At 41.1% G+C, this 25,326-nt stretch overlaps 1 protein-coding gene across 5 annotated transcripts in view; it reads right to left on the minus strand.

Annotated features, from left to right (window-relative positions):
* The window catches only part of march8 (membrane-associated ring finger (C3HC4) 8), an 85,243-nt gene that overhangs the window by 39,005 nt on the left and 20,912 nt on the right, over nucleotides 1-25,326 (minus strand). Inside the window, exon 1 of one of the 5 annotated variants that reach the window (XM_044045145.1) lies at nucleotides 299-955. The exons of the other annotated variants lie outside the window; for them this stretch is intronic. Coding sequence (XP_043901080.1) covers nucleotides 299-328 — 30 coding nt within the window. The 5' untranslated portion in view covers nucleotides 329-955. Of the gene's footprint in view, nucleotides 1-298; nucleotides 956-25,326 lie in introns of those variants that run through there. 5 annotated transcript variants of the gene reach the window in all.

The following is a 25,326-nucleotide window of genomic DNA, read 5'->3' on the forward strand; positions in this document are numbered from 1 at the left end:
ACACACAAAGAGACAAAACTACACACATTCTTGGCAACTCTTTCATCTTTCAGCTACTGCAGCAGAAGCGCTCTGCCATCACCACGGAGACAGAAGGCCTCACCATAACAACCAGTGAATGGAAACAACGATGAGCTCCCTTTTTCCATTTTAATAAGCACGCGCCGCGAATATGATCAGCTATGCATGTGGATACAATGTTAATCTAACGGGAGCATGAACCTATGAAAATAATCACAACATCATCATCAACAACAAAGCAGCAAACACGAACAACATCAAAAACAAGGCTCTGTACCTGAATCTTCATTTTCCAACAGGAATTCATGTCTTGATCCTGTAGCCACCTCACACACACAATCACACACACACCCTCATGCAGACAATGGTTCCTCAGGGAGGCAACATGTTCCCTCTGCAAATCCTTGATGTCAGGCAACACACGGTGAGACACAGAGACAGAGCCCTCTGCAAAAGCAGAGCCGAGGCAGCCGTCACCGTGGCGACTGCAGCAACGGCAACACAGAAACAAAGACAGACAGGAGAGAAGATAGAGGGAGAGAGAAACAAGCGACTGCCCTACATTCCCTTCATGCACACACACATACAAACAGAGGCATAGCTGCTGCTGCTGCTGCTGCTGCTGCACATCCAGGCTGACTCTCCCTCTCAGCTACAGACACACGCACACACACACACACAGACTCAGTCCGGTGCTGTAATCCCATTGGCCGGACAACAACTTCCTCCAGCTGATCTTGACGAGGCGTGGGGGAGGGGCAAACTGTTGTTGAATCATTAATGAGGTGGAGGTGGTGTCCTTTAAATAGACTCCCTCTGCTCTGCAAACTAAAGCTTAACCTTTAAGTACCTTCCTCTAACCCTACTTAAGACTGTCTAGCAACAGCTACACACACACACACACACAGACATACACACACACAGCCCCCTGTTTTTGAATACGGGACTCCTTCAGGACAAAAGAGTCGGCCACCAAACCTCTGATTAATCCACCACCTCCTTCCATCCACCAATCAGTGAGGCTGTTACTGCCGTGTGCACCAGACACTGGGGGATGTGAAGTGGAGCAGAGACAACAGAGAGTCATTTATTACACATGCTCACAGCTGTATTCAAGGGCAGCACTACAGCTCAGTTACAGATGGACAATACATCAATATCATATCGGGATATGAGACAGATTTGGGATATCGTCGTATCGCGAGAAGGCATCTGTGAAGACTCTTCCTGGTTTTAAAGACGGCTGTGTTGATAATCATCATATGTATTATTATTATTTTAAAGGGCCACTTCACCCAAAAAAATAATTTCCAGAGATAAATGTGTTATTCGATCACCAGACAGTGGGACATGTCTCATCCCCCCAACAACAGAGGACGTTGGGATTGAAATAAATAAATAAAATTGACAAAAATCGATGTCAAAGTCACTTCCTACAAAGAAAATAAACACCCTCCACTGCCATACATCTACTTACTGTGTTTCTGTCAAGTTTTATGAGTAACAGATCTGAAAAAAAATCAAATAAATGAAAAAAAAATGGTCAAATTGAATCTGAACTAAACAAACACAGCAGCATCATAATGATTTTAGGTTTATTCTTCATTTGACCAAGTGGAGAAAAAATGGTTGAAACCACCCTTTAAATATTACAGAATTAACAAAATTATATTAAAAAAAAGAAAAGTCCCATAATAGCACCTCTTTAATTTTAAGTGTGTTATAAGCTAAATTTTACTATATTTATACATAATTTTGTTGTTATCAACACACACAGACACGAATATCCTTACTTTAATAATAAAAAGCCAAAGAAATATATCAGGTATTATCTGAAAAAATGAAAGGTAATAACTGAATTTTAAGCATGTAATAAGTGTATTTACAGTGTATTACCACTTTCTTTTGAGAAGCCCAAACATCTCAATAGAAAACTTCAGAGAAACAACCTGTGAGCAGCTTTATATCCCCCATAAATCTCATATATCAGGATATAGCACAATAACGACGTGACACAGAGAAAGACATTGGCGCCATATTCCATTTACAAAAAGAACAACACTTTTGGAGCACATAAAGGATTTAAATAAATCCTTTATTTAAAGTAAGATGCATAATCTGTTATTTTTAATTAAGCTTTATTAAACCGAGAAAAAGCCCCAGTGAGAATAAGGCCCGTCTCATATTTTTGGCATCTGCAAGGGTCAGCATGACGCACATTTTGTCATCCTCTCATTTCCTTATAGGCCACACCAGCTCTACGCAGAAAAACCTGTTTAATTCTGTGCAGACCTTATTCCCTGTACACCCTCAAGTTCAGAACCCCAGTTTGTTTGGTATATCTCAATTTGGTACAAAGCAGATAAATGTGTAGGTATTTTTACCTTGTTTTGGTGGTTTAACTGCCTATTGGTACTGTGACAGTGAGGAGGAATTTGATAAAAACAAAGAGCATTGCTGTTCTTTGACACACTAAGGACATGTAAGGTCCGGAATATTGGATAATGAGCTAAGCAGCACTTTACTTTCACCGAGGAACACTGCTTAAACAGCTTTAGTCTCTAAATACAGTCTTAGAGCAGGTCCACTGGCCAGGCTATTGCACTTTGACCAGCTAACACAACAACAACTACAAGTATTACTATTTTTACACTATGATTGTCCAGCTTTTAGTGGTGGAAAATAGTGGAAAATCTATGGTTCTAAGGATCTGCATCAGTCTACCATTCCACACAAGTAGCACACGTAGTCTCATTTTCCATTTAGCAAATTCTCTTTGAGCAAGGTTCCATGGACACCATCATGTCCGTTGATCTCTTTGGACTAACACATGAGAGCGCCACCAACTGGACTGCACTGGTGTTGTGCACAGTCATACGTGTAAAGGTCCACACGGAAATGGGCGGATGATGAAATGTATATAACGCAGACCCTCTGGGACGTGTGTTCACACGCAGGTGCGGAAACTACAAGCTGATAATGGAAGGAATGCAAGCGAAAACGCACATTCCAACATAGGAGGTCGCTCTGGATAGTCACCACAACTGACATGAGAGAGTGCAACACGAGGCGCTCTGGAGAAGTCATAGCGAGTCAGTGAGTGATTGTTCTACCTCCTGCATACGTGACCCCGGGTGCCACCCATCACCTGGACGCTGTTCTGACTCAGTTAATCTCCCATTTGTCATACATAAACAGTGGACTCCAGAGAATGTCCACGGTCAACACAGTGACCTTCATTACTGCACTCACTGGTGTTTTTACTGTAGACTAGCTAAATATGGCCAGTATGTTTATCAAGTATCCACTGGATCGCATGAATCCCAAGTTTAGCTTTTTTCCTGATATTTCATCCACAGAGTCACTGTTTTAGAGACAGCTATACAACTTTTCAGTGGTTTTAATGTTCTAGCTAACCAGTGCGAGTGTGACTTTGCCAAGCCTTGGGGAATGAATGAAAAATAAGTTTTACATACCATTAGAGAAGGATAAGAACAGCCACCTTTAAAACAGGGCACAGAGACACTGCTCTGCAGCTGCCACAGCATTAAAACCAGCTCAAACGAGTAATCTGTTTTATTGTTGTGGCTAATAAGTACAAGTCTTTGTAGAACAGGCAACGAACCTGTAAATTAAGAGTGGGCAATCTGATCCAATCAGCAGCTGAAGACCGTGAGATGAAGACACACAATTAATGTCTGACCTGCGTCTATTCAAGTTTTACAGAAGATGAAGACGTCTGCATCAAAGCACATCAACAAGACAAATGGAAGAGAAGAGAAGATTGAGCCGAATGCATCCGAATTAGGTTTTCTAATGTCATCCACAGAACCGATGTCATAAAATATCATCGTACAATCAAAGCTATTATCATACGATCAACCACAACGGCCTAAGAAGCTGGCAATTACTGAAGAGGTAGATAGTGAGTTCAGGGGTAATATAAAGTAGAACAGGTACAGAAACTGACAGACAGACAGAGAGGACAGGGAAAACTGACAGTCCTACTGGGCGTGAAATTGAGCAGTAATAGCCTTTTCAGTTCATCTTCAAATAAGTAAAAAAAAGGTACAGCTGCCCGCTGCATGTTTCAATCACATCTACAGTAAAAGAAGACGACAAGAATTCAAAGACTGACTTAAAGAGAGGCTGAGAGAAATCCATTCAAAATGAATAAATAACTCAAAAGATTTACCGACTACTTGGCAAACCCCTGCTACTTATCTGCTGAAAGTGGAAACATGGAAGTATCTTTGCACTTTGATCTGGAGCTTTAATCTTCATTTACATATCTGTGTAATAATGCACTGGAGGACAATATCTGAGGAGCCTGGTATATTTGTGCAGCATTATCTTCAGACCAAAATACCCATGCACTTCATTATGTGGGTCGTCACTGCGGGAGCAGAACGCCGGCATCTTAACAAGTGGCCGACTGGAGCACTTTTATCGATTTGTAGCGCTCCCAAAACACCCACTGTCCTCTTTCCCCCATATCTCGCCATCTATTCAATTTTGGCACCCAATGGACTACATAATCTCGACCTGTGAAAGCTGATGGATATTTGCAGCAAAAAAAAAAAGTCTCCTGTTGTGAGCGCATGTGACCTTCGGCTACATTTTTAACCCTTTAACACCGAGCAACGTCTGCACAAGTTCACTTTGCATCACCATAGTTGCACAACTGGAAAAATTCCAACGGTTTCTGAAAGCTGAGAAGTTGCAGGTCGAAGCCAACATGTGGTTATTACGGTCAATTCAGACAGAAACTCAAACAAATGTTACTTTAAATATGCTTTATTCTGTTCAAATTTCTGGTAACTACAGTATTTTTATGTTTTGTTTTTTTAATAAAACCTTTCGTTGTTAATTCACTATTTTAACATGCAGTAAATTGTAAGTGACTGCCAGATATTTAAAGTTATTCTGAAAAAACAGATAGGACAGACTCCATGACTAGACTAGTACCTGTGCTTTTTCTGCCAATTGGAGCTGAAGCAGAGGCATCTGACCCTGGAGTGAATGCTGATTTTATCTGTTATCATTGCAGACAAATTCCACACGTTAGTGTTATTTTAGTGTGGAAAAGAAGTGAAGGGAAGCTGCAGGTGGTTCTCTATATGTAGAGAGGGCAGCATGTTCAGTGTTCAGTGTTCAAATGTTATTCATAAAAAGGGCATCTGTACCAAATCTCATTCAGATGTGGTCAAACCGTGCCTGGATAGTTTGTCTAACCCTGTCAAACCCCGGTTTAGCGCTTCAGATGCCTTGATGCCGCCACTTTTATGTCAGGCACGTTGAATTTCATTCACCGCGGTCTCAAACAATCTGTCCACACTGATGAAAATGTGGACAAAGTGTTCATCTGCGACAGCGTAATCTACAAACGTCAGCGGTGATGCGGAGTCTTTTTTCACACAGGCTGCAGACTTCAGAGAAGAGCACGGAAAAAAAACTCGCTATCATTAATGAGTGACTCACTGTTATGGCACGGAGAGGAACACAACGTACTTATGAGTAAATATAGTAATCAACAGGGTCACAGCATCTTTATCGGAGCAGCAGTCGCAGCTCAGGGCAACAGAATAGAGGCCGCTGAATGAAAATGTACTGAGCAAAAGTGACAGTTTTCACTTGAGCACACTGTGTAGAATACATTCAGATTTGATCAGACAAACATCAAAACTACGAGCCATATAGAGAAGCACATTGGTTTACTTTGTACATATTTTTCCCGCAGATCTTTTCAATTCCTCTGGGAGGACCTTGGTCTGTGTGATCTGGTCCAAAAAGACTGTCAAGAAAACAAACAATCAGCTCAGTCAGTTGTTGTGATAAAAGAGAACACATTCCACAAATCTTGGGTAAAAGTCATAATGTGTTAGGATTTAAACACATATCTACATTACCAGTCAAAAGATTAGACACACCTTTCCATTGACTTGAATGAGGAAGTGTGTATATACAGTATTGAACTCTTGATGCTTTGCTAGTGAAGGGTGATTCATTTTGATCATTACTGTTATTATCAGGAACATTTGAGGTCAAAACACTCATATAGTAGATATTTTTCTCTCTAATAAAGGTTTCAAAACTCACATTTATCGTACTGCTTTCTCTCAAAGACTCATGGAACAACATTCAGCATATTCTTACAAATCAAAAACACTTTCTCCCTTTAGATCTTTTTAGAAATATGATTGTAAACCTTACAAGTATCACCTGGAACTATTACTGTATATACAACTGTATTCTATTTCACATTTCATACATTAATTTAATTTAATTTAATTTAATTTAATTTAATTTAATTTAATTTAATTTAATTTAATTTAATTTAATTCATTTATTTGTCTGAATTTTGCTTTTCCTCCTAATTTCTTCCTGCGTTTTTTTACTCGTCATCTCTCAATGGTTTCTTAACGATAAAGTTGAATGTCCGTGTTCCGCCTGCTTCTCTAACTTTTCAGCGTAAGACTGGGTGATCGGCACGAATTGACAAGAAGTGTTTGTTGTTTTCCACTCATGAAGACATTTATTTAGAAGACACCAAAGTGACTGCTGTCTTCATCGTTCACTCAGGAGCAAAAAGAAAAATCTATCTTTCATTATCTGATAGCCTCATCAATAACCGCATTCTTCATCCTGACAGCCTTTATGTCCAGATCACCCGGTCCAAGAAATGAACAGAGAGCTGTATTGAAAATCGTAGCAGTGGAGCTCAAAGCCTCTCAGACTAATTTTGAAGCTATAAAAGATGGATTCGGGGCTCTTGAGTGATTTCTTTGCTCATTGAGATGCCATCTCATGTCTGATATTAAACGTGCACTAACACACACACACACACACCACACTCAAACACACACATCATATTGAAGATGTAGTCTGGCCAGCAGCCAAACCACCTGTTTTAATATCTGCTTTTAATGTCTTTAAAGTCTGCGTTCATCTGCCTTTGGCTTAAAGTACAAAGGCTGCATCTACAGCAATTATTGTATGGACTCAAGCATTGACTCCATGAATGCACCTGGGGACAGCACCTCAGGCTAGTGATGACTTTCTAAATTAAACAAAGATTTTACCAGCTCATTGGGGTCTGCAACGAGCACAGGACGACAGCAGAAGCCGACAACAGACTATATCTTTTGTAATGCTGGACTCACACGTACGCAACGGAGGCATCAAGACAAACGCTCCACGGTCACGTCAAGCGTTGACAAACTGCAACTGTGAATCTGCTGCATTGCAGTGCAAATTGAGGACTGTTCATCTTTCCAAGTGTCCGCTCATGAAATCATAAAATCATGGTCAACAAATATTCCAGCTCAGGCGCTAGCCAATCAGATCACGTCGAACAAAACACGTCAAAGTGCGACAACAATGGCAGACGCGACAAACAATCACCATCACCCGCCTTGCACTTTTCCATTCTACAGTTCTAGCACGACTCGGCTTGGTGGAACCTGGTGATTTTTTTGGTTCTTGCTCTGGTGATGTTTCAATCGAGCTGAGCGGATACTAAAATGTGACGTCCACAGACTGCCGGCCATTGTCAGAGAGTGTCATCAAACCGAAAAATGCCGAACTGTAGATCGGTTAAAAAAAAGACTTAAAAACTTGCGTTAGTCTCCAACATTTAACCGAGGAGTTTAACAAAGGTGTATTTTAGCGATCGTGAGCCGAATAACAACACCGTTCAGCCGTATTTTAGTTCAGTGACTGTGTCAGACGGAGCCCGTGTTCCGGTCATGCAGGAAGTACTGAACTAATCTTTTTAAAGAACTGATTCAATAAATTGAAAACAACTGCTTTGTCCATCACTACTTTGTGTTTGTGTCATGTATAAAACGACGTCAGGGCAGTTCCGTGCAGCCACTGAGGAGGTTCTAGAGCCGAGTCATGCTACGACTGTATAACGGCAACGTGCCAAACGTGAGATGAGAACATCACTTGCGCGTGTGAGTGAGTGTGCACTTGATGAGATGAGTCATCTGAAGTTAATAAGCTTTTATCTTTTGCTTGTTATCATCAGGCTATAGCAGACAGTGGAGCAGAGGAGAGTCACCAGGGCAGAGATTCAAACTATCAAGCCTTTACCTGGCTGACCTGATCAGACGATTAGTCTGCAGGTTTGAATAACAAAAATGGCTCAAATGAATGACCATGAATTCTTGATTAATTCCTCCGACAAGCAGAGAAGGAGTAATTACAATAGCGGCATGCTTTTGTTGAAGTAAAATCAATGAGCAGACGAAGCTAGGCTGTCTCCTCAGTGTCAGTGGCCTGATGAGGGTATTTAAGCTTGCAACCCTGTCTTTCTCCTACAGGAATGAAGCATAAATGCCTTTCTTTAGAAAGAAAAACAAATATGACTACTATTTCCATCCAGGCATCTCTTCAAAAACATTCTTTAGATCTGTCATTGGTGTCCAACTTTTTTCTTTCCACATGCATCACTGCAGAAATGACATCAGTGCATTCCTCTCTTATCCACCTCACTTCCTTTAGGTCACCGGCTGTGACATCATCAGTCATCACCTGCTGAACCGATTGAAACTGGTGATTTCTAACACACAATGATATATTCTGCAACCACAGCTGTACTTTGAACTTTTCCAGCCTTCAAAGATCTGATCAGGATTTCAGTCTTGTAAGCAGCTTTCCTGCAGGATGTGAACTCGCAGTAGGGGGGCACCTGGCAGGCGAGCACGCCTGAGGTTACGAAGCTATCTCTCCTGCATCTAAACCTTCTATCAATGCCTTCACTGATGACTGGCACGTCAAAACACCCACAGTGAAAGGTCTCCAGTGTTGGCCCGAGTTGAATGACAGCGGGCTTGAAATGGCACAAACTTGAACTTGATTTACATCTGATCTCACTTAACAGAAAGCAACAGGCACATTTCTCACAAGAAAGCAAACTTAACGCAGAGGAAGTATAAATAATTCCATGGAGTCTTGCCATCAGATAGCAGCCTCTTCAAAAGGTGCGTTGTGCTGCCAACAAACAAAAGACAACAGTAAACACAAACTCCTCAGGCAGTTTCACTTCTTCCCAACGTGGCTTGTTTGTAGCATTAGATTCTTTGATGATCTATAAACCAGTGGGACACACAGTGCTATTCACACCTCTACACTGCAGTGATACCCAAGACATGTAACCTTGGATTTATTTACCCTCCATTCCACGAACCGATGATGGATGAAGGATGGAGCAATGAATCTGCTCTACACCCATTATTCCAATCAACAGCCGAGGGTCCAGCCTAATTTGGCTCCTAGATAAACAAGGTCCAGAGCAGCAGCAGTAATTTGCATTTTAAGGCTCTTGGTCTTATGTGCCTTATGGCTGCAATTCACAGAGAGTTGCATTTGCATTGTGACTGTCTGAGAGGGATCAGACCCAAAAGTCACTGTTAGGATAGAAAACAGGGCACATAGAGGACAACATCTCTGCAGACATTAAGAACACACCACACTGGTTTGAAGAAGGGCTGCACAATTAATTGCTAAATAATTGAAGTCACAATATGACCAAGTGAAATATCCAAATTAAAAGACATGGCAATTATTTGATAAAGAGAAAACAGGCAACAAAACAAGTATTATGATGAAACTCTGCAGTGCGGCAGGAATTCACTCGCCCAAAAATCTTTCTCTTCAGTTGTGTTTTTACAGATGATGATGACTTTAATGAACTTTTGAAGTTAAGAAGCCAAAATGATCAGTTGTAGTATTAGTCATAGAGCAGTATTTGTCAAAAATAACTTTTGAGGCATTTTAACTTAGCTAATTTTACTGTGAGGTAGAAATCTGAAAAAATAAAATAATAATAGACATGATACAGATGCTTGTTTTAATTTATCTTCTGCAGAAGAAGCCTCACCATGTCAGTAAAAGCTTGTTTAACGCAGGTCTGTGGTGGAGAAAGTGTGAAATAGAAACGATTGTTATTGAGCACAGAGTGAGCCTGTCGTGAGGCAGATAAGAAAGCCGCATGCAATGACATCTTAGTGGACAAACAACAGTGCACACCGGATAATGACGGGACTTTCAATACAACCTCAAATGACACGAGAGGTTAAATAAATGGGAACGCTTTGATGCAGTAAAATTCACTGGGGTTCAAACCCACTGGTCTTGAAACAGAAGGTCAGGAAGGCGAGCTGCTCTCAGCTCTACTACCCCCTGCTGACATGGACCTGAACATGCCCTGAATTCAACTTCAAAACAAACTTTTCTGTGGGCTAAACGTGGTTTTGTGTTTAGAAGTGATAGAGTTAAAACACAGTGGAAATGTATAAAAAACAATACGATGCTATAATCATCAACAAGGTGGACAGGTGACCATCATCATACTTTTATAGCTGACTTTAGAGGTTATGCCATTTTAGGATTTGCTTGCAAGTAACTAAATGAAGTACTTACACTGCCATTATAGCTGTGGTGTGATGATTAATGTTACTCAGTATTAGTATTCAGGTATTTCAGCACGACTGCCATCATTTGTGAAATCACATGCCGACATGTTAAAAATGTATGAGATATAAAAGTCAACTTATCACTGCGAGCTGTTAAGAATACAAGTCCCTCCCCCTTAACATCTCACACCAAACTTGCATCGACATCTCCAACAAAACCATAAATAAACAAATAATGTGGTTGACTCGTGGCCTTTTCCACCTGGAAACTGAAGTTTATCTAATTAGGTCAACCATTCACTCCACGCACCAAAGTCTATAGAAAAAAAATCAGCAGTTTTAGATCACAGCACAAAGTAGTTTGTGATCCATGACTGAAAATGTATTATTTTGTGACTTTGGTGTTTGAAATTCCTTACTCAAAGTGACCTTAATGACACCAGCTCACTGAAGGAGGCAGCAGTAGTGGCCAGCACCTCCAGTCTCTGTGAGCTAAAAATGATGAATTTCTCTATGGACTTTGGTGCAGGAGAGTGAGCACTTTCCATTTCTGACCAGCATATGATGCAAAAACAGTAAGATAAATTGGTGAATGTATGCTTAAAATATAATCATCAAACCTCAACTAACCAGGGTTTCCAGCACATTCCTCATCGACATGTCTGTCATATACGACGTTCCACAGAACCAGAGGGGCTCAAAACTGCACATCGCAGTGTCACAAAAAAAGAAAGAAACCACAATGCGGCATTTTCATGGTACAGCTGAAGGTTTTGTTTTAACAACAACGACATTGTAAAACTACCAAAGAAATGCCATATTTCATGACCACTGCTGCTCACATTAAGCTGAAGGAAGTGTAGAACTGAGGCTTACACGTAGTGATCTATCTTCACAGGACATAAAGGTCGCCTCTGTGAAACAAAACTACAAAGTATGTGGAGCCATAACTATTAGTCCTCACATTTTCTGAAACGATCCTCTTCACCTCAGGTAAGGAGTGGAGAGACAGAGAGGAAGACGGAGGACGGTGCAGAGGGGAGAGCAGCAGACTGCATTTTGAAAGACCAGCCTATTGAAGTGACGAGCATAAAGTGAAAAACATCATTGCTCCTGGCTGGCCCACACACTCCAACCACCAATTTATTTTTCTTCTATTGCCACCACCACAAACTAAATTTCTACTACTTCTAAATTTGCCCATCTTCATCTTGCTACATTTCATCTCCATCAACATTTTCCACCAGCTCTCATTTCGCTCAAACAGGCTTGTTCCAATCATTGCTCCAATCTCCCTCCCCCCCGTCAATATTTGCCTGGTCAGATCTGCGTCCCTGTACCGACAGCTTTGAGCAAATATTGTTGGTAAGGAGCCATTTCCTTTCCACAAGAAATTGGACTGAATTCAGCTCTCAGAGACGGAGCAGATGGTGGTACTTTCCTGATGACATCTCTTGGCTTTAACAGAAATTCTCCACCACTTGTTCCACCCCTCCCTCTTTTCACCACACTCCAGGCCTTACAACAAGCTCGCTAACCTTTCCCTAAAGTTGGTGTTTCATGAGCTGCCTGCTACTTAATCTATATCTGTGCACACACACACACACACACACACACACTGCTCTGCTCTGAGCTCAAACAAAAGGTAATTATTGGTATGGTATAACATGATTTAAAAAAAAAGAAAATTAAAAAATAAAAAAGAAATTCTTTCTACAGCATATTTCAGCAATATAATAATCTATTTGAGAGAGCGAGGGAGAAAAAGGAGATAAAACACATCGGCGAGTTAATAATTAAGACATCAAATGTTCGCAGGAAAAGAAAAGTGAAGAATTATGCAAACATCATACTTTGTTCTTCTAAACTGCACAAAGTGCTGCTTTTTTTGCAGCTAGAGTTTCATTCTGTTTGTTCGGCAGAGTGCAGCAGCTCCCTGTGAGGCCAGCAGCAGCCTATAGTATGTTTGTATTCAGTCTGAATACGTGGAGCGGTCCATGGGGAGAAAATGCATAAGTTCCTCTGTCACCAGCCGTGACCTCGCTCAGTGCTGTCATCGCATCTTTGTCACGTAGTTTCAGCTTTCCCTCGTGTGCCTGGATATCCTTCTATGCGAGTGTGAAAGAGAGAAAACCTTGTTCCCATGTCCACCTCTGCTCAGACTCAAGTCTGATTCATCGGTTTCATCACAATGTGAGAATAAGTAGAAACAAAAGCAAAGTTTGTCTCATCTCAGTGGGTGGTCTGCTCCGACGGCTTTGGAACTATTGATTAATGGATCCCTGTTTCAAGAGGTTCCACCACAAAACACACAATACAACACATATAATAAGTGACACAATCACATCCATAAACATACATACAGGCTCTCGACGAGCCCGCAACACCCACACAAATTAGTCAGAAGTCGAAATGACGGTGATACAAACAGAGAAAAACTAAGAAGCAAAAAACAATACAACAAATAAAGAGACAAGAAGACATTTCCAATTAAAAGCAGCTACTTGATGACACTGCATTCTCAAAGTGTGACAACCACCTCAGATTAAAGAGACAAAACATCCACAACAAACTGATGTCACATAAACAAGCGAGCAGGGAGCTTTCTCCAGCAAAATAGAAACTGTGTGTGTGTGAGTGTGTGGGCATGAGCTCAAAAAAGGAATTGATTTGTTAACCTTAAACGTAATGGAAGTTAGAGAAGTGAGCGCTCTAACATGAGCGTGCTAAAAAAGAACTTTTGATTAAGGATGAACCCCAGGTCTCTGAAACATGAGTGAGGCAGTGAGATACTAAAACGAATGGTGAAAAAGAACAATTGGAATACAGTGTTGTAGCAGCAGACATTACACACAGGACATCAATATCACTAGGTTTTCATTTCAGAAAAGCAACAAAAATGATCTGCACCCAATTGAAACTGTAGCTCCATATCAGATGTCCAAGACAAGAATCAAACTGAACAATGCTGAACTGTATAGTGATTAAAAAGACTTTAAAAAATCCCTTAATCTCCAACATTTAGCAAGGAAATGTCTAAAATCTCAATATTTCAGAGGGGAGTCCGGTGTATTTGGCAAGAGCACTGCTGAAAGTGATCGGTGATCGCGAGCAGGAAGTACTGAACTGAATCTTTTTCATGAACTGATTCTAATGATTCAGTGAATCGAACACAACTGCTTTACAAGTCACTCGTTTGTCACGGTTCCATGCAGCCGTGCTGTGATGACCCCGCCCACTTTGAGGAGGTACTATATTGTAATAGAAAACCAACCAAACTATGTAGAGATGTGCCGTGCTGGGACCATGTCGTGGAAAATCCACACACACACACACACACACACACACACACACACACACACACACACACACACACACACACACACACACACACACACACACACACACACACACACACACACACTACTACTACTACTACTACTACTACTACTACTACTAACAAGAAGCAACAATGGTGAAAAGTATGAAGTGAAAGTCAACTTGAAATCAAGTGTGAACGCCCTCATTTCTATTGACAGCTGAGCGCTAACTTGTGTCCTTGTTTTCAATGGCCTCCGTTTCTGCTGCCCTGGAGTTTTCATGTTTTCAAACTTGTGTCGTAGTGGCTCTTAAACACCAGGCAGGCGTGGACAGCTGGCGTCTCTGAAGCAGAGTTTATGCATTTGAAATCAGAAATGGAGCCATGTGGGTGTAGCCCCATGTCTCCATTGTGATGACTTGTCTGTCTGTTGTTCATCTTGTTTTAATAGCCTGATAATTTCATGTTTTACATATAGCGCCATCACAAAGATGCAACCCTGACAGAGAGAGGAGGAGAGGAAAGGAAACGCGTGTTCATACATGAGAGCACTCAGAGGAAAGAGTCTGATCGCTGTCAACTCAGGCAGCATGACCCGAGGTAACAGATAACGGGGCAGCCACCAGCCTCTTTAGGCCTGTGTGTGTGTGTGTCGGCTGCTGTGGATACAAATGAACACATCAATCAAAATGACACGAGGTCCGGCAGCGAGTATCCACTCCTCCCGCTTTTACAAAGCAGGCATCACCTTCATTTCACAGACGAGACAATTTTTCCGATTCAGGCTGGAGATCTGAGACATACAACACTCGTTTTGAAATGGAGGACGGCGTCACATCACTTGGATCCTCACTGAAAGCGGCAAAGCGGGGAAACCACAGCACATCGCGGCACATGAAACATCTGACAGCTCTGACAGAAGCAAAGCTGAAGCATGTCTGTGGTGAACAACACACATTGTTTCTCCACATTCTGCCTCTGCCACTTCTCTCCTCCTTACAGTAGTCTTATTCAGTCCTTGCTCTGTTTCTACGGTAACGGCATGCTCCCGTCTCTCCCACTTCCTTCATGTTTACAAGAGACTTTTTATTTTTATTTAACTTGGCTATTTATTCTTTTCCCCCTACTGTTTCCGTGTGAGGTAGGATGGAAGAAGCAGTTTGTGTAACAGCACGAGTAATTATCTTTAATCTAGTTTCACGTCTCCTTCAACATAACATGATTACAATTTTCTGAACTCTGAATTTGTGATTGTAAAAACTGAATCTCATGGCTAAAATGCTAGTAAATAATTCTTTTTGATCTTTATAAATAGCAGTATTAATAAAGCTCACTTTTTTTGTTGTGAGATACTGTAAGTCTCCTTTAAAACATGTTCTAATTTAAGGCTGCAGACATTTACAAGGGAGTAAACAATGTCACATCTTTACTTAAGTAGGAGTTTGTCAACACGGTCTTTCTTTTTACATAACACGCCGATTTTTCCTTGCGGTAAAGTATAATTGCATAAGACAGGTAACGGTAAAGGCAGAATATTTGACGCTTGTGACTGTCTCTGTTGTGCAAGGAAGTGAAACAATAAAACATGTGTGTTTGTGCTGCTGCAATGCTTTCAGTTCTTTCATTTTTAATACAGCTGCACGCTGCAGATTTTAACTTTGTCAAACATACACACACACACAGTGTAGATAAATGTCCTTTTACAGAAGTAATGACCATGTGACTGCTTGCACAAACGGCACAAATTGGAAGTTCGATCGGTGGACACGGGCAACATTTAACTTAAAATACATCAAGACATGCAGACTACTGCCTCTCTTTCTCTTTTCTTTACAGTATAAAACATGTGAGAGGTAATGGTCTGGAAATTCTGAGATAGTTGGGTGTGACACCAACGTTTGCGGCGGTTGCTGCACACATTCTCCTGCCAATTATGTAAGGCTAATCTCTGGGTAGAGTCCTGTGAGCTCATGTGAACAACTCCAGATAAGTGCGTGGATGGTGTGTCCTCATGCCAGATGCCACTCCCTCACCTGGAAACTCCCAAGATTCTCCTGCTGTTATGAACACAACGCACTCAGAAAATGCAGACTCACTTCTTCATGCAGCCATGTTTGACAACAGTTTGAGAAAAAGCCCTTAAAGCCTAAATTAAAGATTTACTGAGATACTAGAAGAGACCTCTGCTAAGGGATTACAACAATGTACCGGTCGATGTGTCCAAAGCTCTTCTTCATTAACAGGTACAGTGCCAAAGCCTGAACATCAGCTTCTCATAACAAAAGAAGACGCTCGTACGAGACGACTGAGGTGCTAATCTCACCATATGTGCACTGCAGGTCATGGCAGCCACATTTACGGTATGAGCAAGTGAAGTGAAGAAGCCTGCAGGTGTTTGCCCATTCACCCAGACATCCAGACCATAACAAAGAAAAAAAAAAAAAGAGTTCACAGCGCGCTCACAACAGTAAATCCATCGGCAGTGACATTAAGAACGCTAATCTTCAATGGATGATAATTTGGGAGGGGATTTAAAAAACGAGGAGGTGGTGGGAGGAAGGAGACGGAGACGGATCAAGACATTGGCAGAATCAGAATCAGGGGAGAAGAAAAAAAAAGATAATAGCCTCATCATTTTTACCAGAGAGGTTGATGAAATACATTTTACTGGGAACAACTGGGAATCATGTGCACACGTAGAGCGTAGTATTGACTTATACTAAAAGCAGCTTCTCAGCTGTACCTGTGCAGGGACTTGGACACTGCAGTTACACTGATAGTCCGACTCCTTGTGGATCACTATTTTCTAGTGTTTAAAAAGGTGCAGTGTGTCAAATTTAGCACCATTCATTGGTGAAGTTGTCGCACACAGCGAATATCCTATGACATAACCTATATAACCTTCAGTAAGCTGATATAAATGAAAACAATCAGGTGATTGTACATAAATATCAATTATTTAACCTTCAAATTCTGCCAAATTATAATAAACTCATTTAGATGTTATACAGTGGCCCTGTAAAACCAACACTCTTTTGGTTTTGAATGTAAGCATTATTAACTGGAGTACGTTTCCTCGGTTCCTCTGCAGCCAGACTTAAAGACCCTGTTGGTAAAATTCAGGTCAGACAGGCCGCCACAAGCGATTTTGTTTGCTTGTTTTCAAACAAGAGCCTCGTTGTTTCATCAGGCTCATATAACTCATGTGCAGCTTGAAAATTGATATTAAAAAAAAAAGTGTGTTCCCATCATTTATTTAGCATTCAGATGAATGAAAACTTTATGAAGCCTGCTTCCCAGTCTCTTTCACTGAATGCACAAAAGACCAGAGAACAAACGAGTCCTCTACTGTTATACAACTGGGATGTGCGGCTCTATATGAAGTCCATACATCAAGCAGCCATTGTGTGTCGCGCTGCACAGAACCCGACAACAGGCTGCAGTGAGGTGAAACCATCTGCAGTGTGTGTCCACAGGAGGATGAAGTTGGGCACTGGGGGAGAGAGCGGAGCCCTTCTACCACTTATCTGACTGGCTGGCGGTGAATGTTCAGGGGTTGTGTCAGGAGCAGGAGTCAAGTCAGCATGTCACAGGCAATTAAATCACAGCCCGAGACACTCTGCGGGCACACCTGACGAAGAACAGACGAGTGTCGGAAAGCTTTGGATGGAGCACGGAGCGGCAGTGTTTCAAAAAGAGAGAGCGGAGCGGCGAATTAAGCATCTCATGCGGTGATTTCATGTCTCCTCATCTCTGCCAGTCTGCATGACTGTGTCTGCTTATCTGCAAGCTCTTGTGTCTCTGCACTACAGTCACTCCAACAGAGACATTCACAATCTGAGTGATGTGCCTTGGTGACTCTGAGGGAGGTAAAAAAAAAAATTAAATTTGTTCCCTTAAATGTTTTCCTCATTCTGACAAAATTGGAGTCTTTCACAGCTGAGAGCTTTTGAGTTCAGGCGCACTTTCTGTTCCTGCAGCGTGCGACAGCCTCAACACATTTCCATATGTTAGTGAGTTAAAAGCTGTGCACCACTCTGATTAGGTTATAAAACATCCCCACATACTAAGTAGATCATGGGGTCATACGTTGCACATATGATTTCCAGAAGAGAACATCAGTGAGGGGCTTGACATCAATTTACCGTCTGTGTTTATTTGTAACTGTGTTTATGTGTGTGTTTTTGTTACCTTTTTAGGAACATCTTTGGTATAAACACTCATGTGCATGTTAAAAGTCTGATTATAGTCAGACTAAGACAATAATTTGGTTTTCTTAATGTCATGTTAAAATCAAGTTTCTCTTAGTTGGACTAACATTCACAGTCCAATTCCTCCTGCACTTAGTCTATACGCTTAGTCGGACTAGAGCTGGACTTAGAGTTCTGTTCTTGAACCTAAATTTCCTCCCTGGTCTTTGACCAGCAAGTAGAAGTAGACTCTTTAATAGTAATGTTATCGCTCAAAACATCCAGTATTCATTGAAAATGTTGACATTCAGTGCGTTTAAAGTCCAATTTTAGTCGGACTAAGAGAACAATTTGGTTTTCTTAATTTCGGTTTCTTTCTTTGGACAACACAACAACCACAAGAGCCGTGCTCCACCTAATTTGTATCACGATGAACATGCACAGCAGGTACGAAACATACAGAACCACAGCACGATGCATCTCACGTCCATCTCGCCGTTCACCTTTTGTTTTTCTGCGGCGTAAAAGGTCAACAGGAAACTGATTCGATACGCAATAGCATGGAGGCGGAGTCAGACGTACCACCAATGAATCGATTTTCTCCTCCGCATGTACACTCGAGCTCGGCAAGTTGTCCGATTGATTGCCCGTCTTAGCCGGACTATGGCCTTAGCTTGATTAAATTGCACATGTAAAACATACTGACAGTCCTTATGTGGACCTAAACCTGGTGCTAATGAGGCAGAACCTCATTTCTGAGGCTGTGGTTATTAAAGGATGAAGACATGAATTGTAGGGCTGCACAATTACCTGCATTTCTGTGTGTATGTTTGAGTGCGTGTGGGTGAAGACAGTGAAAAGTGATGAGGTAAGGGGTTAATTAAAAGATATCGTCTCCTGCAAATGCCTCTCCGTGTTAATAGCTGCTCTTCTGAAACCCAAGAGCTGACGTGATAACACAAAGAAAGGAACGTGCTGCCTCACACCAGAGACAAAGCTAAATCTTTTCGCCCCTCAGTATCATACAACATCGTGACATGTCGCAGCAGAGGGGACTAATTATTTTCCTGCTCTATTTTCAGCTGCTGCACAGGTCAAGTTCAATCTCACACTGTATGTACAACTTAATACATAACAGACTGTAACTGCTATGGGAAAGAGAATAAAATAACCCACAAAGAAATCACAGGAGCTAATGAAGCGTTATCTTTAACAACGTCCTCCTTCACAGCAGTCACGGCCCTCAAAGGCCCGGTGGTCACGTTGCCTCTTCCAAATTTAATTCTGTTTTTTTTAGCACCACAACTTGAAGTGGCTCAGCACAGCAGGATCCTCTGGGGGGGACTCCTACTAACAACACCAGCTCCTGGCATATGTGAGCGTGTGTGTACGTGTGTGTACGTGTGTGTGTACCTGAGAGCTGAGTGCACATTCCAGTTATGTGTGTACCTCAGAAAGAGCAACAACAACAGCAGCAGCAGCTTTACAGCCGGCAGTAAACACACCCCTGCTAGTGAATCATCCGAGTTTGTGCCAAAACCGGGAGTCCCTTTATCATGTAGTCAAGGCGTTTAAGTCATTTATCAAGCGCGCAGATGTGACTGAGAACCCCTTTTCACCGCTTTGACGTTAATTGCTCTTAATTATGTCTGAAAAAGGCAACAGATCCTTCAAACACTGACTTGAAATCCATGAAATCAACTCAACTATAAAGCCCTCGAACAGTGAGAGCACCGAGGCAAAACATTCACTCTTTAAACATCGCCTGTGACAGTATTTTCTGTATATCAGCATCTTAACATGATATTTACCGAGTTGGTGACATCCCTCTGAATTCCTTGAGGGGGGGGGATTTGTATAAAAGGGTTTGCTGACACACAACATTCATACTTTTAAGAACACTGCTGCCAGAAGAGAGAGAATGTCATTTTGCTTGTTGTGTTATCTTCTCTTTCCAGCCTCTGCTTTACAGACAGACCGAGGCAGAATGTCTCAGGCTGAATGCAGGCGCGCGTGTGAGTCAGAGAAACATCATTTTCTTGCCTTTACTTTTGATGAACAAGGCAAAACGGGGTGAGAGTAGGAAGAAATGACACACAGTAAATGGTCCGGCTGCACATGTTGAAGGCCCCACAACCATTTGAGTTTTGAGTTGTCCTGGAAAAAGGACAACAATCTGTGCATGTATCTGTTTCGGTGTATATTTCTGACTCAAAGTGACCACCTGGAGTTAACTCCTACACTCTCACAACATGTCAATATTAATTTTCCTGATAATTCATCATTTTATGCATTGCACGTCTAGCCCCAATGCTTTCTGGGTAATTATCTTGGTATTTCCATTTGCTCGCCTCTGGGCAGCCAAATCTAGAGGGGAATGATTTTGGACAGTTTAGATCCACCAACTGTTAGGGGGATACTGTACGTGTCCCTGCCGCAAGGCAGAGAAACACATTTTCTAGACACTTTTAAACACATTTGTAGAATTAAAGATCTAATATGTAACCATTACTGCATTTAAGTATCTCAAAATGACTATTGTTCGTGCTCTGCTCCGCTCCCACAGTCGTGTCCTTGTATTATATCTTGGAAACATTTTTGGGTAATGTAACATTAGACTATATACTATACTATATACTATATACTGTATATTTTTGAGTGTTCCAACATGAGCCAAAAACACCGTTTGGTCACCATCTGCTTTACCCGTCTCTGAGATGACTATGGAGACTAACAAAACTTTGACTGAATTTAATGAGCAGCAGAACAGCTTTCATACACCCGACACTACTACATACTGTCTAACGACTCTCCTGTATATTATATAGTGCTTAGTGCCACCTGCATGACTTCCATTTAATTACGTGTCGGAAAGTCCATAGCAAACCACATTTGCATGCGACAGTGCAAACTCTCTTGCACAAACACCAGAGGAAGGAAGGAAACCTTCAGTACTGCTAGTTTTGTCTTTGTTTTTGTATTTTAATGTGTTTATATTTACTGTAGGCCTTGTTTACACTGCAGCCCAAATCAGATTTTTAAACAGATCCAGATTAATCAAGTTAGCTTTTTTTGGCAGTCTGGACAGATCCAATTTTTCCAAAGCGGATTCAAACCACATACAGAGGTGGTTTTGAATGTGATTCTAATCAGATTTCTACAGATCTGTAGAAATCTGAATGTCTTAGTCGCTCCGATAGGATTTCAAAGTGTCAAAGATGACGTTAAAACATTAAGTGTCCAGGGTTTTTTCCAGAATAAAAGCGTGTTAAACAAGCGACACAGTGGAAGACAACAGTTTAAATATCAGATGAAAGTTAATACATAACCATTTGGGACAGACACACAGATTTCTATGTTTAGACCTTTCTCCGGGGCGTGGCCTAACTATAAAATCCATGTGACACACAGGTCTGATCACTTGCTATATATAAATGTGAGTTGGTCAGGAAGATCAGATTCTGATATGCTAACAAATCAACATCAATTCAAATGATTCCATGCTGCTTCATGACTTCTTTTGTTATTGTTTAAATGAAAAAAGAATCAAAATAACAACACACATGACCTCTCATTTACTCTGTAAATCACAACTGTGAAGAAAGTCAACAATCGAACACCTATCAAAGTTTAACTAAACCGTTTCTGGGCGTTTAAGTGGATATCCAGTATAAACATCAAAGAACAAACTCAAGTTATGTCACCGTAGTAGAAGCGCTTTGATTCATCAGCAAAGACAGACACATTAAACAGACTTTGTACAGCCTGAAGGCCGGACCTTTTTTTTTTGGTCGGTCAGTGTTTGATGTCTCACAGATGCTCCATCAGGACACATGAGCTCTGTGGATTTATATTAAACATGTGAACATCAGCGCAGAGACACGGAGTCTTCCCTGCTCTGTCCTTGACTTGGACACACACTCATTGAAGGACAAAGCTTTCAGCACTGTGGACTTTCATGAAAAATACACCACGCAACATCAAGAGAGCGGATATCAAGTATCGCGTCTGCAGAACAGCACGTGTGCAGTCTCATGCAATATTAGACTGTGGTCGATAGAATACAAGCACAGGCGCAGCAGCCCTGTTTGTATGTGAAAAGAAAAAGCTACAGCTGTGTGCACTGAAGCTTTGCTATGTATGTAAATTATTTCCAGTAAATAACAGAAGCATTCTTTGGGACATTTTCTGGCATACAAAGAATTCACAAATCAGACTTTTTTCTCAGAATTCTGACTTTAATCTCAGAATTCATGCTGCTTTGTGGCCCTCATACTCTTCCGTATTTCAATTGTGTCAATTGTGTGTATTTTCTATATATTATTTATTGTTGTCCTTTTTGTTTTACTAGTCTATGTGAAATGAAGTCTGAATTAGGAAAAAAAAGAAAGCAAAACATGGGAGGAAGTCATAGTTTCAAGGTTTGGGCAGCAACTATCGACATTTTCTGACATTTTTCACTGAATTGAAGAGAAAAACATAATTATTAGCTGCAGCCCTTCTGAAGATGAGGTTAATAACCTGCAAACCAACAGCTCACTCTGTACTTATTTGCCAGATACACCATATGACTAATACAGTAAATATCACAGTTTTATTTTTAGCATTTTAGTTTGGTTTTTTTGGGGGCTTTTCTCTTTACACATTTGCCAGCCTGAGCCAGGCTGTTTTATTTTTTGTCAACTCATGCATAATCCATTCGCTGCACACCTTATCAAAAACCCCAGACTCAAACAAAATCTGACCGCATTATTTGCTTAAGCTGTGAACTGTCAAGGAATTTCAATATTTTTTTTCTTCCCACCCCTTTTTCCCTCTCCAGTTCTTTTTAAAATCATATTTCTCAAACAACACATTTATCTACACCCAAATACCACAGCAGGTGAACGCAGGAGTGCGCACGAGCAACACAGTCAAAGAGGATTTCAGGGAAGACAAATAAAACCTGAGCGGGGCTCGAGGAGCGGCGCCAGTGAGGGGCAAGCAACAGTTAAAAGATGTGCTGCTCTTTTAAAGAATCATCTGACTAACTGTGAATTCTAAGTAGAGGAAAGTTCTGCTGCTCTGAGCGACTAAAAGAGCAGTTGTGCTGTCGAGGGGGTCAGATGGGCCTGTGTTCTGTGACTAATCTTCAGGAAGAGACACATATACACGTCCATGTCCCTCAAGCTGATCAGCATTCAAAGAAAACACTGTTCTCCCTCTCTTCTTGTCCTCTCTGCTGATAATCCCAGAGAGAGAGAGAGAGAAGCAGGATCCATTGATGTCATTCCTTAGGGGCTAAAAATACAGATTCAGAGCCAGAGTGTTGATGACCAGGGAAATGCAGAGTTACTTTTTTAGAGACCAAATTCTTCCCAGGATATTATGCGGTTTCATTTTTATTCCCCAGCTGACTGAGATAACCTTGCTATGACTGCTCTCAGAGTCTCAGCCCTTTAATCCCGTTAAGCGTGCACTGTAGTAACTGTCCAAAAAAACACTGTATTAAAAAAATAAAGTCACACCTTTATTCAACAACACACTAAGAAAAATGAATCCATGTTCATTTTTTTCTTTTTCAGTTTCACAATGAGCACAGGGCCAGTTAGGCAGGAAACTGAATCATCAGAGTGTGTGTGTGTGTGTGTGTGTGTGTGTGTGTTGGTACAAGTTAAGATAAATACAACAGTGCCAAATTACAGCTCGAGTGTCCTATCACTTGTACAACACAAGGGGGCTGAAACATATGGAGCTTATTCTGTGGCTTCACTCAGAAACAAGGTGTTTCGCATACAGATTTCAAAATCCCAATTACCAGTTCAATTTCAATAAAAAAAAATTAAAAAAAAGTATAATAGCACCATTGACAGGAACATGTCAACAATGACAGGAACATGTCAACAATGAGAATTATTCTCTCAATCATCGTCTACTGCTTTATCCTCCACGTGAGGGTCGTGCTGAGCTGGAGCCAATCTCAGCTGACATAGGGCAGGAATAAAGCAGTGTTTCTCACGCCTGTTCCTCAGGGATTCCTGCTCTAAATGTTTCAGGTGTGTTGGAGATTAGATGTTGGGCAACATCTAATCTTGTTTTAAATCTGTCACACAATACTGTCCTGAAACTTGACTTTAAAACAGCAACATGCTGCAACTTAAATCACATTCATAGTTATTTTACCTGAATGGTTTAGCCCATGTCTCGCTCTGGGGGCGGGAAACCGGTTCATATGATATGCCGCGATGGCCTAGCTAAAGTAGTAACAAATTGTATGTAGTTACTACAAACCTATGTTTTAATCTTTTAATCTGAAAATAACGCTTTCAATGTTGTAATACTGTCTGAATTTCTGTCCCACTCAAAGACAGAACACACGCAGTGGAATCGACGGGTTAACCATGCAGCGCGACTAAAGATATATACAATTTACAATCATTTATAGTTATTTTAGGGTTCATTCAAAATCGCATGTTCATTTTTGACAATTGTGACCTGAACAATGATAACAATTATAATTCTTTTTTCCATAATGAGCAGCACTAGTAGTTATGTTGACACACACACACACACACACACACACGCACTTGTATACCATGAAACTGCCGAAATTATGAAAAATATAGTGATAAATCTTTGGTCATACCCATCACGCATATTTTGTAGCCCCTGTTGCTCTTGGGACTCAATCACCCCCCTGCTGAGGGCATTTCAGTATAATACTTTAGTTTTAGATTTAGATTTAAGTCCTTTTGTTGGACACTGAGATACAAACAAACAGGGGTTTATAGAGAGTGAATGCAGGGTTTTACAGGAACACTAGAGAAGAACCTCCATAGAAACACGACGTCATATGCAGGATGAAAGAAGGAGCCTCTCAAGAACACCTGTGCTGCTGCACTTACAGGCTCTACTGTGATGTAACCAGGCCGTGGATAGGAGGGCAGGACTTGGACATATTGTCTTAGCACCTTACTTTGTTGCAGAGAACAGAAAAAACAAGAGCAACTGCATGCTGAGAGCACTTCACTGTCAAGGTTCTGTTGCTGGGGCAGACGCAGAGGGGTAAGAGAAAGCAACACATGATGATTTAACACTTCCAAGATACAAAAAAAAAGAGCTAAAACAACCTCAAATATGAAAGAATAGAATAATTACAAATGACAATAGACCTTTGTGTTTCCTGTAACCGTCCACTGTCTTCAGGCCTTTGCACATCAGATGCAAGATTAATTTTAGAGTCAGCATCTCGTGATGGTGAGCTGCTACTCAGTCGGTTTAAGTAATAAAAAGAGAAAAAAGAAAAGAAAAACCTGGATACAGAGAGCTCGCTTCATCCAGGAGTTTAACCATCCCAGATGTGTGCAGATGTGTACCTATTTTATTTCTATTTTTT

The sequence above is a fragment of the Solea senegalensis genome, linkage group LG15 (genome assembly GCF_019176455.1).
Source record: "Solea senegalensis isolate Sse05_10M linkage group LG15, IFAPA_SoseM_1, whole genome shotgun sequence".
NCBI lineage: Eukaryota > Metazoa > Chordata > Actinopteri > Pleuronectiformes > Soleidae > Solea > Solea senegalensis.